Here is a 16,504-nt window from a genome sequence, read left to right as displayed (position 1 = left end):
TATTCTTTTTTTATTGGCAATCCATCTTTTCTCCTCATCCATTTTTTCTCCTCATCCTTTTCTTTCAAATCCTCCTGTGAGCCCTCTTTCTCTATGAAAACTTTATCCACTTCTAACTCTTTTGCATCGGCAATCCCTCCTCTCCTATCTCTCTCCTCCTCACCCTTTTTCTCCTCCTTCAATCCCATCCATAAGACCTTCAACACTATCATCTTTCTTTACCGACCTCCACAGCCTATCCTCTTTATATGATAATTTTTTTCATCTCCATCCATTCTTTACCGACAATTCATTGTATATGAACGAGGTTTTTTTTTTTATTTATTGAAATGAAAAGCAACATCGTTTGTTAACAAGTGAATAAAATGGTCACTTTGAAACATTTCAAAAGTTTAGAGCACTAATGTGATATTGTTTAAAATTGAGGGGGTGTAAGTAAAATTGAGTGATATTTTTGTAATTTATCTTTTCATATTCATTTTCTTGCCCATCACGGGCTAGCCTCCGTTGGCCCCCTTCTCTCTCGCATTCAGCCAGGGCACGCCGCGGCCCACCGCCGACAAACACCTCTGCCTCCTACCTCCAATCGCTTTCTCAGGCCGGCGTCCCACCTCCGATCACGGCCTCCGGCCGCTGTCTCCACCCTAGGTAAGCCCTCTCTCTCTCTCCCCCCCTCCCTTCCCGGGGGGCTTGCTTGCGAGGCGGTAATACTGTCGGTCCCTGATCCACCTTTCCCTTTCCTTCTCGTACCTTGGCACCGCCCCTTCACCACCAGCACCACCACCTGACCGTCCTTCAACAATAATACCATCACTGCCAGCAGCGTTTGTTACAATTCTTGATAGAATTTCTTCAACTATTATCGATGGGATATAAAGTTATGTTTACGGTATGATCGACGTAATGCCCACTATGTGTTGTCTATGTGTTCAAGGGTTCTTGATGTTCACTTTGTGTGGGAGTTCCGATGTGATATGGGCTCGTTTCCGTAAATATAGTTGCTAATATTCTGATCTGGCAAGAAGATGCTGATATTCGTATGCTGACATTGAACCTTGTTTCTCCGAATCTTCCACAATAATCCACTGATGTGGAACTTTTACGACAACAGGTATGACATCAGGCACGGAGATAGCAACAAAATTAATATAATGTTCATAGATGACAATATAAAAATCCTGACGGTTGAGGATAGAGATTATATACATTAGAAGGTTTGGGAAAACAAGCAGGCTTCTAGGAAACAAGCATGAATTGTATTTTGAATGATCGATTCTGATAGGTTACTTGCATTATATTTTCATGATGTTCTAAGTTTGCATCAAAAATAATTAGATCTAATGTATGTTCAGAAATACTTATTTGGTCTATCTAGCAGTGAGAGCATTATGAAGCCATATATGTTGGTGGAAAAATGTTGGACTAGTTCGACGTCTTTAATGTAGGATAGCTGGTTTTCAGCTCGTGTCAGTGGAAAAGATCTTTTAGCAGTGCTCAAATTAAAGGATGAGCTTGGGATATTGCTTGTGCATATATGCACAATAGGGTTATCTACTAAAACAAGAGCATTATGGTGAGCAACTTTATGGCATCTTTCTCATCCCCTTTAAAACACTAACTGTTTAATTTCATTCTTTTTGAAAGCTCAAGGGAAATCTCCTCATTTCAGAAATTGGGATTTCAATTCCCTAATCTCTGGTCATTGTAGTGGCACTGTTTAATGTCCCTCCCTATCTCCCTTCTTTTTGCCTCCCAGCCCTTCTTTTTTTCTTACCTCCCTTCATCCACTTACCTAGAACGCAATTCTTTATAATGATCTCTAAACTCTACTGAAGTTCAATGAGAGCCGCTGATGGTTTTGTGATCTGGAAATCCATTTCATGGTCTGGCTATCAGTGGAGAAGATCAGCTGATTCATTAAGAAATCAGCTACTTTTTTCTTATAACTAGTTTGACTCTTAATGTAGTTACTGGCTTACATAGTTGGATCTGTTGTTAGAGAGTATTGATTAGAGCCACAAGAAAATCTAGATTTGCAGGTGATCAGTTCTTTGCCTTATGGAGCTTTTATTTTTAAATTCAAAGAATCAGAACTGTGGCTTTAGTTTGTTTCTTTTAAAGTTAACTGTAGAGGCCAACTGAATTTCTCCAGAAGAAGCTATATACGTTTAAAATATTGTGTAGATTATAACAAAAACGAACTTTTTTGTTGAAATTTTTGGATTTATGGTGTTTAGTTGATACAACATTGTAGCATTCTCCTTGCTGAAATATTTTTATTTATTTTCTATAAGATTTAAGGTTTTATATGTTGTCTGGAATGCAAAAATGTTGAAATATTTATTAATTTTGCTTCTTGTTCTGAGTCCTGATGCCTAAAGTGTTCCTTGGATACATTTTAGTTTTGTTGATATTTTTAATTCCAGGGAAGATTTCTGCAGTTATTGTTGCCATCAGAGCTAAAGCAATAACAAACTTTGCCACTTATTCTACACAGGAGTAGCTGGCCTGATAAATTCCAGAAATGGCTCAATCCAGCAGTAATGTGAGTACAGAGGTTATTGGTCTTCCTTCTTTTAATAAGAAAGAAAAATCATTTGCCATCATAGTTAGCCAATGATGTAAATGATCTCTCATGCTGCTTTTTTCATATGTATAGGCTGTTGGAGTTGATAACACATTTAGAAGGAAATGGAACCGAGAAGAATATTTGGAGAGAGCTCGAGAACGAGAAAGGGAAGAGAAGGTGCACTCAGATATTGCCAAAAATTTTATTGTTGAATTATTTTGCATGATTGTTTACTTATTCATTATTGTATTCTGATTAGGAAGAGGATGGCCACTTTAAATCCAAAGGTAAATCAGAGATTTGGGATGATCTTCTTCTACTTCTTCTTCTTCTTCTTCCTTCTTCCTTCTTCCTTCTTCCTTCTTTCTCTGCATGATCTGATAATGCTTCTATGCTGTTATGACTGTGCAGCCAAAGCTCCTCCTGTTCAACGGAAACCCTTGAAGCACAGGGATTTTGAAGTTGACCTTGAATCTCGTCTGGGAAAAACTCAGGTCAGGTACAATAGCTTTTTATAGTATAATGGGTTTTGAGACATTGATCCCAATTGATGCATTTTATTTTTGTTGTAGTGCTTGTTAGATGAACTATGCCAACTACCTTTTCCATCATCTACACTGTACAATGGGATGCTCACACCTCTTATTTATTGTATGGGATAATGGTGTCGCTGCTATAATGTTTTGAACCCATGTTGATTTGTTGCCCATTCATCACTACTAAATTATTTTTATTATCTTTGGCACTTGCTATAACTATAATTGCAACCATCAAGCATTATCCCTTATAATTTGGTCAGATTTAAAAATCTGTCAGCAATCATTTCAAGTAAGGGCTGCATCCATGGTAAATTTTTTTTTTTAAGTGCTTCTCATGATTATCATCCATTGTGCCATTGTCATAAGTCTCCCCCTATTTCTTCTAAATCATTAGACTCTTACACAGATAAATCCAAGACACCCTTCTTACTACATCCTTAGATTTTCATTGCACATGCTTATTATCATCATAATTGGTTGTCAACAACTCTACCCTGGATGAATGTAGTTTATTGACTTCATTTGTTGTGCTTATTCTTCAAGATGGTTTGGTTCTTCATTGTTCCATATTCCAATTCAATTCGTACACAAAGATGCATATCCAAACAAAACCTCGTACTGGTTGTCATCTATTTTAGATTTGAATGACCATTAGATAGTCCATTAGGATTTATACCTATCTTGCTTTTCTTTCTATCATCCCTGTGGCCTGGATCTAGTCCTGATTATGGGATATCATTGGTAGAGGGGAGGAGATGGTGGAGAGCTCATGGTCATTGATGTGTCAATAAAGATCCTCATCCAAACTCTGCTGGCATTGACAACTGTTTTGTGGGCAAAATGCATTGAGAGGAAGTCTTGAAGAGCCTCAAGTTAGACTTTCACTCACGAACCTAGGAGACTCTCCTGTTAAATCTAGGGACTATAACAGATGAAAGATCATATTACAAAAAATGTAAAATAATGCATCATAAATACCAGTATGTTGATTTGAATTCTGTTATAAAGCTAGCAGAATATCTTTCCAAGTATATATGATCTGATGTGTTCATCCTCACCCCCACCTCTTTCCTTTTCTTGTTATCTGGTTGCCATTGGGGTGGGGAGGGCCGGTGGTTGGGTTATCTGTTGTGTAGTCTGCAGTATCAATAAGCTTGTAAGGGTTATGATATGCATCCCTGAATACTCCCATGTATGTACATCTGCATCTTATGTGAATGTATTCATCTATATCCTGTGTCCATGACTAACCTTATATTTTGCACTGGCATATGGTTTCACATTGGAGAAAACAGAAGGTTGGTTGTAATAACACAGTGAATCTTGATTGCTATATTTTTATTGTAAATATAATGTTTAAGTGATGATAACATGTTTTGTCAATATAAATATACGATCATCATGTGTATAAGTAATTTACTTGTAGTTGAATCTTATTTGATATATAAATTATGAAACTATTTCTTGCAACCATGATAGATCTTAATGATTCTAGATATCTAAATAACAGTTGTCAACCCAAAATATGATTATTTATTGCACATTAGAAGCATCATAATTTTTTTTTTTTTTCTGTTTGCTGTTACAGGTTGTTACTCCAATTGCACCATTAAGCCAGCAGGTATGTTTGATTTACATACTAGTTAACGAAATGTCTTATTATTGTCTCTGTGTCAGTCATAATGTAGATGGTATGACTGTGTTTTTGTTTCACTCCTCAAGAAATCCATACGATATTCCCCCTCTGTCTTCTTGTGCTTGTACAAATTAAATCCTGGAATGTAGTAAACATGCGTAACTAGCCTTTTCTCATGTATTTAGTATCAGCTTTACTTATGGCAGAAAATCTGAGTACTTTCCCCACTTAAAAAATTTCTGACAATCTTTATCTTGGAAGAGTGAGTTATAATGGGCATTTTCATGACTCTCTTAACAATAAACTGGAGCTGATAACACTGGGAAGCAACATTGGGGTTAGTGTAGGCTTGACAGAATATAGTCTCAACTTTTGACCAGCCCTACAAGTCTTCTCTTTACTGTATGAATTTCATTCTTGTCCACTTATAATGAATTTTTATCTGATAATATAGTGAATAAATTTGTAGCAAAACAATTTGATTTAGCATACTTAAAGGTTTGACCAGCCAGCATGATTTGCTCTATCTTCTATATTTCATTGGAAAGTGATCGGGCTTTAAGCCTAAACTTTATTAAAAGTATATATATTCCATTGATGTCAACTTTACTATTGAGTATGTAGTTTCTCTATACTCTAATAATTTGGATCACACCTTAATATCTCTTGGCTTCTCTACGCCATAGGTTTAGTTTTGTAATCAACATTTGAAAAACTAGGGCATGGCAATGAGAAAGTTCATCATACTTATTGTAAGATGACAATCTTCAAGGTATTGGTAGGCATCAAGGTTTGCCATACCGTGCCGAATCGGCCGGTACATCCCATCTCGTACCGGACCGGCGGGGAACCGGTACGATTCGGCCGGTAAAATCGGTACACCCGCGGCACTGAAGAATAAAGAATGGAAAGTGAGAAAGAGAGAGAGGGGAGGGAGGTGGGAGCCGTCGGAGGCCGGCGGTGGCCGGCTACGGCCGTCGGAGGGCTTCCGAGCCTCGTATCGTCCGATAGGACTTTCAAGAGAGCTAAAAAGAGAGAGAGCGCTCGGAGGGGGGGTGGAGAACCTACCAGACAGACGGTGCCTCCGTTTCGAGGCTCCCGGTGGTCGACGAGCCGACACCGACGGCCTGAGGACGGTCGAACGGGCGGAGCCCCTCCGCGGCTCCGCCCCCTTCTTCTTTTTCGAAACAGACGACATCTGTTTCGATTTTTTTTTATTTTATTTTAAACTTATGAAGTCGGCAATTAGGTTGCCGACTTAAGAATTTTTTTTAAAAAAAACAAATATCGTGAAGCCGGCAAATCGTTTGCCGACTTTACTTAAAACCATGTTTTTAAAAAAAATTGCGAAACAGAGGCGATGCCCCTGTTTCACGCCTGCGACGTCGCGCGCGTGGACGGCGCCCTCCGACGGCCACGGCGGCCAGTCGGAGGCCGTCCGACGGCCCCACCGGCTCCTTCCCCTCCCTCTTTTTTTTCCTCTTTCTCTCTCTCTCTATTTCTCTCAATTTCTCTATTTTTTTTTCGGTTCGGGTCGTCGGTTCGGTACAGTATGAAATCATACCGAACCATACCGCCGGCCAGCCGAAACGGCCGGCGGTACCGGTTCAGCAAACCTTGGTAGGCATTATTAATGTTTGGGATTAACTGGTATTGTTACACTAATAAAGTGCTAATGCATTGGTTAGGACTGATTTGTGTTTAGAAGAAAACCTTGTAATACCTATTTCTAGAGTACATTTAGAGGGTACTTAGAGATGGAATCTGCTACTCTTAAAAGGGAGGAATCCCTTCTTTTTAACCTTTACATCAAATCCACAGAAGAAAGAGTCTCAAACCATTGGATTTGTGCCAGGCAACCTTGCCATTACTCATCCGACCTCCTGACTCCCTCTGACCTCCTCCTCATGATTGGTGCCAGAGCAATGGATTGCGGATTGAAATTATAGCCATGAGATGGGAATGATGGAGGAGGGGGGCAGCTTGATTAGAGAGGAGAGCAATGCAAGAAAGGCGGTTGGATGATCATGTAAGAGTCGATAGTGATAGGTTGGAAGTTGGGATGGAAGAGGGTGATGAATAGGGTAGGAGACAATAAGAGAAGAGGAAGACGTGATGGGATGGGTGAGATTTTGGTGGAGGATGCAATAAAGGTGCACAGGGAATGTATGGGAGAAGCGCAGAGTGGTACAGTCAGAAAGGTGTAAGGGGTGCATTAGGAAGAAATATATAGCATGGGCTGTCAAGCAAAGGAAAGGGGGCATAGCTAGGGGAATGTGGCACATGATCTAGGAGGTATTGCGGGCATTATTGATATTTCTTAGCTTCGCTCCCTGTCATTTAAAAATGCAGGCACAATCAGAATCAGATCCAAATCATGTAGCTGGCAGTATGGTCAGTATAACTGTTAGATTTGTCGCAGAAGAAAAGATCTCCTGATTTCTTTTATTTGTTTTGTACCTTTCATTTAAGTCCTTTTTATGCTAGCAGCTATGGATAAAGTGAGGGTACCTTATTGGGATGGTATACATATGTGCGTATTAATTTGTCTTTGCTTGTTGGTGTGCGTGCGTGCATGGATGTCAATAATAAACACTGGAGTCTGGAGACAACCACAATGACAAGAGGAGCTCACATTTATTTGAAGGGATAGGAAAGGGAAAGACATCTAGGATGCATTTAGTTTGTGGCCAGAATTGGAATGGATTGGAATGGCCATATCCCCTAACTCGTTTGGTTGATGACCAGAATCAGAATAGGATTTGAATATTAGGGGAGAGTGGGGATTAGATTTTGGGGGATCGGAGCATTCCTATTCTTCTCTGAAATTGGAATCGGAATCAGATTCCTCTTAACCAAATGGCTGGAATAGGAGTCACTCATTCCCATTCCCATTATAGAGTCCAACTCCCCCCAACCAAACATGCCCTTAAGTGAATTTGGATTAAAGTTATGATGAATGAGGTCTGGAGTGTGATCTCTTAAAAGAAGAATGGTGATGGGAGATTCATATAGTAGATATGAGAATGTTGGGCTACATGATGGTGATGGGAGATTCATATAGTAGATATGAGAATGTTGGGCTACATCTTGATATGCTATGACACCAGGTTGCTTTAATATTCAGTGGTAATGATGCTAGTAGGAGCAGCTGATGCTGATTTTTTAAAGTTCAACCTTTTTGATGATCATTGAACCAAGTAGAACTTTTGACCATCTCAAGGACTAATCATGCAAGAAGATAGTGGGAAATAATCTTGAGAAAGTGAAGAAGGTAGCTGGAACTCTTAAGCTGGTTGGTAGTCTCGGAAGGGAAATAACAAATCAGAAACATAAGACGCAGCAAGAGATTGCATGGACTGTGTAGTCAGTTGGGGGAAATTCATGATGCAGTGCATATCTGGTTGGTGTTTGCAACTTGCAAGTGATATTCATCACAAGTGCAACAAACAATTTCACTAGCAAGCAAGAAACAAAAGAACTATTCATGAAAACTAATGGATGAGATCAGGGACCATCAAAGCAGAAACATGCTCATATGCGTGAAGCATGGTTGACTTGCCCCAGGTAATGATTGTGATCTTGATAGAATCATGCCATCAAGGCCTTCTTGGCATCAAACAAAAGGCATAGCTTTCAGAAAAAAGCACTAAGAAGCTAACAATTCCCATTCATTAACTAAATTTTGAGTACTGGAGCCTATCTATGGGTCCCAAGTTACCCTGACTATATTAGGACTTGTGGCTAACCTTTTTTGTTTAATCAGAATCAAGAGTTCCAAGCTAAACTATATTCCTTTGGTTTTCTCCCACTTTTTGCATTTTTTTTGATTGGATCCATGCATGCATGTGTTGCACCCTTCACTTAGATTCGAGGACTGATGACTTACTTCATTCAGAAATCATTGTTGGAGTTGGGCACATTGGCAGATCTGATACTATGGTTAGATGCCTTGGATCCTAGGCTCCCTCTCTGATAATTGGCCCCCACCAGTTCATTTAAGGGACGTTGTCGACACTCATTAGAATGCACACTATGTCCTGGTTTTTATGAAATTTTGTCAGCCAAGGAAGTGCAAAGAGGAAATTGTGAAGGTGGAAAATTCTGGAGTTTGACATTATATGATTGTAACAGACTAAAGTTGATAGATGATATATGACTTGGAATGATGGTGAGTACCGAGTACAGGGAATCAAATGGTATCTAATGGTGCTCAAGGCCGCTCTTCAGTGATCAGGATAATATGTGGCACAAGTTAGTGGAAAGAATCACGAATGTGCTATCACTTTGATGTTTATATGCTGAGATATGGACAGTATTGATTATTTGCCGATCAAATAATTTATGGCTTTATTTATTATTTGAAGAGAAGGGTTTGAAAGATGCTTTCATAAGTCCTAATTATTATGTTGCATATTTTTTTTTATATTTTGGTTAAATAATGAATAAATATATCTAAACTAGAAAAAATAGATATATACTTCTATGGGTTGGGAGGATGTCAACTGTGATTATCAAGAGGATCTTTTGCTTTTTATTGGAATGACACCCATATTAAATGAAACTAGGGATGACAATGGATCGGTCCTGATCAAGATCAGGTCCGGTTAACTTTTTATATGTGATGACTGAATGTTTGTGGTGAACTGCCCTACATGCCTGAGGCTTGGTGCTTGTTGTCTAACTACTCAAAAGGATGGCTGCTTCCATGCCTCCTAAGAGAATGTTAATCACCACTAATGTTGTGGACTAATCTATACCCCATTATAAAAGCAGATGGTGAAAGGGTTTTGGTTCTTGCCTCGTGGACCATCCGCTATATCATTGGTTGGGTGCATGGGCCTGGTGGGGTGCATGAGCCTGGTGTGTGGGACCTCTGCTGATGCCTAGTCAAATTATTCTTGATTGAATTGGGTTTGGCATGCTTGAATTGAGTCCGGCATAGACAAGGGAGGCTGTGTCGAGTTTGCGTCATCTCTTCTTTCCTCTCTTTCTTCTATCTCTTCCTACCTTGTAATCCCCGTTTGCATGGGTTTAGCTTATTCGAGTCTTAACATGGTCATCCTCCTTGATACCCCATTCATTCCTTATCTTGCTGTTGCTGTGGAGCCTTTTCTCTTTTCTGCCTGACTGCTAATCAGGGGCAATCCATCTCTTCTCTGCCTTGCCATGATCCACCTATTCTCTTTGTATTGGTTGTTGTCTTTTTTCTTTCTTTTTTCCGGTCGACAATTGTGGAACAGATCTTGTGGATCTTGTCTGCTATATGAGCAGTCATTGATCAGTAGCAATCTATGGTATTTGTATTTTGAGCAATCGATGTCACTCAACCTTCCAGAGTCATAACAAATATGCCCCTGCTAGGCATTTGTAAAAACTTTTGTATTATATTATTGTGGTACTCTATAGCAGCTATGTTGAGTGACAGTCTGGTTTGGCTTTATCATGTGGGTTAAACAAAAGATTCACTCTTATGTTTTTCTATATCAGCCAAGTGTAGCATTTATAGTGGGTTGGAGAGGCCAACGTGAAGATGCAAAAGATCATGTGTTAGTCTAAAACTTAGATGCTGTCGTGGTATAGGAACTAAAAGAACCCAGACAACACCATAAGGATGTTTGATGAAATACCTATAAGAACTGTGATTACTTGAAATGCAATTATCTGGTGCTACGTTCATGATGGGAGTCCAAATTTTGTTTGGAAGTGTTTTGAAGTAAGATGATCGTGATGGTTTGACTGGATTCACCAATTTCAGTTAGCATTTTGTGGATAATAGCTGGGCAATTTGCAAAAAGAAAGGCAGGTTCATGCTTGGTTGAAGCCTAGCACTCCATTTCTATTATTAAGGGATTAATTGCCATTAATTGCTGACCTTACTGCTTTTCAAGATAAATTAGATGTCTTGGTCCCATGCTTCCGGTTTGTTGTGTGTTCTCTAGCCCAATCTCAGGACTTCAATAACATCGGCATCTTCAAATAAGGGATCCTAAAACTGGTACTTAATGTTGTGGTAAGTATAATGTAAATAAGAATGTTACCATCAATCCTGTTTAATCATGGTTAATTTTCTTTGTAATAATGGCTGCTGTATTAAATGCTCCATGAAAACTAATAACATCATTTGCTTGAGTTACTATTTCATTGAACAAAAAACTAATAATTCCAACAAACATTTGAGATTTGAATTAAAAGATATTATCCATTTGAAGAATGAAAAATCATGATGGCAATTATTTCTTTTTTTACAACATTTGCTCAAGTCACTACTTATTGAATATATAGGTATTATTTGCGTAGGTGGAATTGAGATTCGAATTTAAAAAATTTATTTGACTCATATGGAAATGACACCATTGTAACATTATGATAGCCGCTGGCTTGCTGCAATAGAGTAATATCAAGAAAACTGATGTTATTGTCAATGCTTGAGTATGTTACTTCAACATATACTTTTGCACTTCAAGGTAAACCTTGGAGAGTTAAGAAAATCAGGGGGCCTGTATTTCTTGATATGGTTAAGTAATTGTTTATATTTTATATTATAAATTTAATTTTATTGCTAAATCTAATATTTTATTATAGTACAACTATAAGTTGCCATCTGTGCATGTGCAGTGCCTGTGCTGTCTAACTAGTTTAAGTCAAAGTCCATCTCGATTGATATAATATGTTCCATTAGTCAACTTTATCTGAAAGTTGGAAATTATCCCTGAGGATGATTGAATCATGACTGTTGACATTGAATGTGCAATAGTTTTCTTAGAAAAAGGTGAGAAGAAGAAATGCTGCATAATATTGAGAGCGACATATTTATGTATGTGAAAGCCATGCATTGGAAATTTTAAAGCAATTATTCAATGTATTTGGTCGTGGAAATTATTGCCAATTAGCATTCAGTCCCCTTACCAAGAGATGCTTTCAGGCAATCTGGATGTTTATTTATTGTTATAATTTTCATACTTTGCAGGCTGGATACTACTGTGAAGTTTGTGAGTGCGTAGTAAAAGATTCTGCAAACTACCTAGACCATATTAATGGGAAAAAGCGTAGGTGTTCCTGAAAATTGCTGTTTTTTTTTCTGTTGTTAGCCATAACCATACTTTTAGAAGTTCATCTAATGCTTGGTTGTCATATGCTGCACAGATCAGAGAGCTTTGGGCATGTCTATGCGGGTGGAGAGGGCAACTCTTCAACAGGTACACGTTACTTTTGTTGTTTTCCGAACAAGTATTAGAATTGTTTGGGCTGCCCAAGCAAGATAACAAGTGATATTGGAGAAGCTATATTGGATAACCTGGAGTAACAGACACATTTATGTTTCTACGTACTTCCACAGCTTCCATTATCCTGTTAAATATTTAAGCTATGTATGGCGGATGCTAATTTATTTAGCAATCGTTTCTGAGTTTGAAATTTTTTACCCTAACAAATAAAATAATGATGAATTCTGAGCCAGCAAGAGCCAATGTTAAATTGATATACTTTGATGGGGTCAACCATGTAATTTGACTGCTCGACAATGTCAAACAAGCAGTTTTTAGGTGCTGGGATCAGTCTCTTTGCATCTTTAAAAACCTCAAGCTGCACCCACTGGGGGGAAATAAAAACACTTTTGCCAAATCTTTTGGTTTATGAATGAACATTATACCTTTTAGCCATATTGGTACATCTAAGAGCCCTTATTCCATTTCTATCGGCACTTATTGCTTTCTATAATATCATTTTTATGCCAAAGCAGTAATCTATTTACAGGTCCAAGAAAGATTTGAAATGCTTAAGAAGCGGAAAGCCCCGGGTAGCTTTACTGAGCAAGGTAAGTAATTAATGAGAAGCCTCTTAGTTTTGTAATCTTGATGTGATTCAGTGGTATTAATGGCTGGTCAACTACTGTTTGCTGCATGGTTGAAAATTTTAGTTCCATGGGTCTTAAAGTAAAACCTTATTCTGGTATATTATGCTACGGTTGGCTAGTTTTATTGAAATGGATCAGAAAGCATATGGGACTTGCATAACATCGATATATCCATGTAGCCATTCTGATGAACTGTTATGTTATTGCTTTAGATTTAGATGAGAGGATACTAAAACAGCAGCAAGAGGAGGAAGAACGCAAGCGTCAACGCCGAGAAAGGAAGAAGGAGAAGAAGGTAAGAACATTTTCAGCTGTTTATCAGGCTTTTGATTTCCTGATGTCGAAAGTCACTTCTATCATTATTTTTGCTTGAAACGTTGTCTAGATAGATCTCTTTCAGCTTGTTAAAGGACAAAGAGTGATGTCATAGTTTGTGCTTGAAGAGGTTAAGAACTGAGTGTCGGGGGTGCCACCTCTTAATTTTTGAGCTTTCTAGATCCAGCATGTGCAACGCACGTGCATTACTCAAGGGATGGGAGGCAGTGCTTAACAGTAAGGAAGGTGCACCATTTGGTGACCATGCAATCCCTGAAAATCATGGGGTTGCTTCAGAAGTACAACCCCTCCATTATATTAGGATTCTTTTTCCCAACACCGCCCCACCGCTGGCCCCCCCCCCCACAAACACCCCACCCTTCCAAAAGAGTAAAAAAAGTTTGATTCTAACAGATTTTCTTCTCTCTCTTGGTTGTGTTGGAACTCTACTATAAGTAGTCCAGTTGTAAGAAAGTCCAACTGCAACACTATATTCTGGTTACAAAGGAAGAGTCCAGTCACAGAGGACTGTCCAATTAGGGTAGTAGAGATTTCATTCCATTGATATTACAATATCTAGTTGCATTTCATTGATTATTCTAATTGGTTGTCCTTTTGTGTGGTTAATATGACTGTCCAATTAGGATAGTAGAGATAGTAGAAATATTTCATTCTATTGATATTACAATATCTAGTTGCATTTCTTTGATTATTTTAATTGGTTGTCATTTTGTGTTGTTAATATAATCCCTTTGATGATCAAATTACAAGTTGGTGTTTTGTACCCTAGGAGAGGCTTTGGCTCTTCTTTTCAGAGAAAAAGGTGAACCCATTAATTGTTTGGACCCAGAAGAATGGTAACCAGGATGAATATAATTAATTTTGTAATGTTTGTTGAGCAATCTGTTTTCCAGTAGCTGAGGAAGCACATCTCTAGGATCTGGAAGAATATAAAACTGAGAAGCACATTTCTACCACTTTCTTTCATGTACAGAAAATACTATTCATAAACTAATATCTGTAATATGCACTACAAAATTAGGTTTATATAGTCTTAAAGAATATAAACGAACAATGTAAAACAAAATATATCTAAATGCTGATAGAAAAGTTGAAGTAACCCTTGCTTGGTTATAAAAAGTTGAGAATTTTGCTAAATATAAGTTAAATATTCTCTCCATCATGGTGACCGCATAGTTGCTTGCATTTTTCTTTGTTACAAATGTTTTAAGTTGGTTTTGTGAGTTTTAACAGAGTCCAGAGTTAAGGAGTTATGAACACTATCAACAAGATCATATAACTTGCAACTGTAAGGATGAGCAACTCATCCTAGCATAACAATTTGCTAAGGATCAACTTGTATTGGAAGCTTCTTTTGCATCTTCTGATTGGGAACCTCCGTACTTTCTGACGTGTCAATTATGCTTTTGGACCTAAATCATTCATGCAGAAGGAGATATCAATGTACTGATTCTTTAACAATGTATCAATACATTTCTGTTATTTTGGTCTCTGACGGGTTGCACTTTGGAACACAGAAGGAGAAAGCTGCACAGGATGAATCAGAGGACATCGATCCTGATGTGGCTGCCATGATGGGTTTTGGAGGTTTCCGGTCATCGAAAAAGTGAGAAGTGCTTCATCAGAGTCTTTCAACGCTAGACATGCAACATCTACTGGCGCCATCTTTTAAGCAGACTATGAAATGACAAAGCCGTTGCTCTGTTTTGTTTCTGAAAGTGTTATGCGATGATTATGAAGGGCCTTAAACTTAATGTCACAGAATTCGAAGGTTTACTATGTCGATGTTCTTATGGTCAAAAGTTAAAATGATTTATATCTCTGTAATTTGTGATTTTCAGTGAATCTGCTCTCTTCAATGGTTCATGTTTGGATCCTTGCAATCTAAATTGCTCTGTTTATTCTGGGTGCATTTTCTTCTATAATTTCATCGACTTATCAGAACTTAAGGATTGCAAAATTGGGTTGTGAAAAATTCTTCAACGTGTTTTTATTTTGTTCAACTTCTGAGCTGGAAACTGGTTCTCCTCGGTACTTGAAGCAGCAGCTATTTTGTGTAGGCAATGACCATCAGAGTTGCTGTGATCCTTCGTGTTTCTGGTTCCTGCAGGCAAATCTATTTTTGCCTATATATTCATGTTAATGTCAAAAAAATCTAGATCTAAATGTACATTTGCACCGAGTCGAATACCTCCTATATGCTTAAATCATTCATTCACAAAACTAGCAATGCACATTGTATATTTGAGATGCTAGCTGTACATCAATCAAAATCCTGGGTCTGACTCCATGAGCCTTGATCATTGTCTGGTCATCGTATGGTTCCATTTCCTCAAAAAGAAAGTGATAAATAAAAAATTTATTTCGGATTTTGATTTTAAAGTACTCAAGGTAATTGTGGCTTGGTCTAATAGTCACAACCTTTGATGCATTTCTAAATATTTATGCTTCCATAAATAGGAGGCCATAAAAATATGCACACATATCCGTGTATATCCTTGTGGATATTTTTTTCCCATAACCACGCTTTGGAGGGAGAGGAACGACCCTCTGCTGGCGGCGATCCATGAGCTCGTCATTGTCTTCAGAATATGGCAAAACATAAGTTATAATTTTATTATTTATGATTTTTTTTGGGTAATACATTATTTTATATGTTGAAGGATATTGAAAATGGCATTTATAAGATAAAAAAGGACTATCTCCTTGCTTTTTTTTAAAAAAAAAACTATCTTATTAAAAGATATTTAGATCTAGGTCCACATGAAATCCTCGGCCTCATTTTTCTTAGTTGCTCTAGGTTTTTATTTTTTAAAATTTATTTTAGGGTATGGCCTAAGGGAGTCAAAACCAAGGATCGTCGATTGAAAATTAAATCAAATACGAGCTGATTGATGGTATGAGTTGATATATTTTCATACCGTATTGTATCGGACCCGAGCTGATATAGAAACAAGAAATGAATCGGAGAGAAAAAGAAAGAAAAAAAGAGAGAGAGAAAGGAAGATCAGCAAAAATGTTGGTAGTGGCCACTGGAGGGCCGCCTAGGCCTTCTAAGCTCCACGATTTTTCACGAGAAAAAATGAGAGTAGAGAGAGATATAGAGAGGGGGAAAGAGAGGGAAGAGGAAGAAGAAGAAAGCAGCAAAGAGGCCACCAATGGTCCAAAAATATCCTATAGTCGCCGCGTGTTCGAAACAAAGGCGATGTTCCTATTTCATTGTTTTTTTTAAAAAAAAATAATAAATAGTAAAATTGGCAATGACTGCATTTAAATGAAATTAATAAATTATTACTGGCTTCATTATTTATCATCTTTTATTAAAAAGATAACGAAATAGAGGTGTCGTTCCTATTTGAACCTACGATGATCGTGAGGCATTTTTGGGCCATTCGATGGCCATGGCGGCCCTCCGACAATCTGCCTGCCACTTTTCTCTCCTTTCTCTTCCTTTCTTCCCCTCTTTCTCTATCTCTCTCTTCTCACATCTCACGGAGGACCGTGGAGCTCCAGTGTTCTCGATAGTCCTCCAACGACCTCGTCAGGCTATCTTTGACCTTCTCCTCTCC

At 38.1% G+C, this 16,504-nt stretch overlaps 1 protein-coding gene across 3 annotated transcripts; it reads left to right on the top strand.

Annotated features, from left to right (window-relative positions):
- Positions 1-470: 470 nt before the first annotated feature.
- On the top strand, positions 471-14,824 carry LOC105039920 (uncharacterized). Of its 3 annotated transcripts, none has more exons than XM_010916241.4 (11): positions 471-648; positions 2,498-2,545; positions 2,660-2,746; positions 2,829-2,856; positions 2,981-3,063; positions 4,697-4,729; positions 11,715-11,793; positions 11,891-11,943; positions 12,500-12,560; positions 12,812-12,894; positions 14,453-14,824. In XM_010916241.4, the coding sequence occupies exons 2-11, from the start codon at positions 2,525-2,527 to the stop codon at positions 14,543-14,545; spliced, it is 621 nt and encodes a 206-aa protein (XP_010914543.1). In that variant the 5' UTR covers positions 471-648; positions 2,498-2,524; the 3' UTR covers positions 14,546-14,824. The 3 variants fall into 3 exon arrangements, with proteins under 3 accessions (XP_010914543.1, XP_029118795.1, XP_010914544.1); XM_029262962.2 differs by having other exon boundaries at positions 476-648; positions 2,442-2,545; XM_010916242.4 differs by having other exon boundaries at positions 476-648; positions 2,427-2,545.
- Positions 14,825-16,504: the final 1,680 nt, after the last annotated feature.

Source organism: Elaeis guineensis, chromosome 1 (assembly GCF_000442705.2).
Source record: "Elaeis guineensis isolate ETL-2024a chromosome 1, EG11, whole genome shotgun sequence".
Taxonomy (NCBI): domain Eukaryota; kingdom Viridiplantae; phylum Streptophyta; class Magnoliopsida; order Arecales; family Arecaceae; genus Elaeis; species Elaeis guineensis.
This window is presented reverse-complemented; position numbering and strand designations above follow the sequence as displayed.

Excerpts from the sequence above, each read along its gene's own strand:
- LOC105039920 (XM_010916241.4), top strand. The coding sequence starts at position 2,525 with ATGGCTCAATCCAGCAGTAAT. Across the intron at positions 2,857-2,980 it reads TGGCCACTTTAAATCCAAAG|CCAAAGCTCCTCCTGTTCAA; the intron begins GTAAATCAGAGA and ends ATGACTGTGCAG. Across the intron at positions 11,944-12,499 it reads AGAGGGCAACTCTTCAACAG|GTCCAAGAAAGATTTGAAAT; the intron begins GTACACGTTACT and ends ATCTATTTACAG.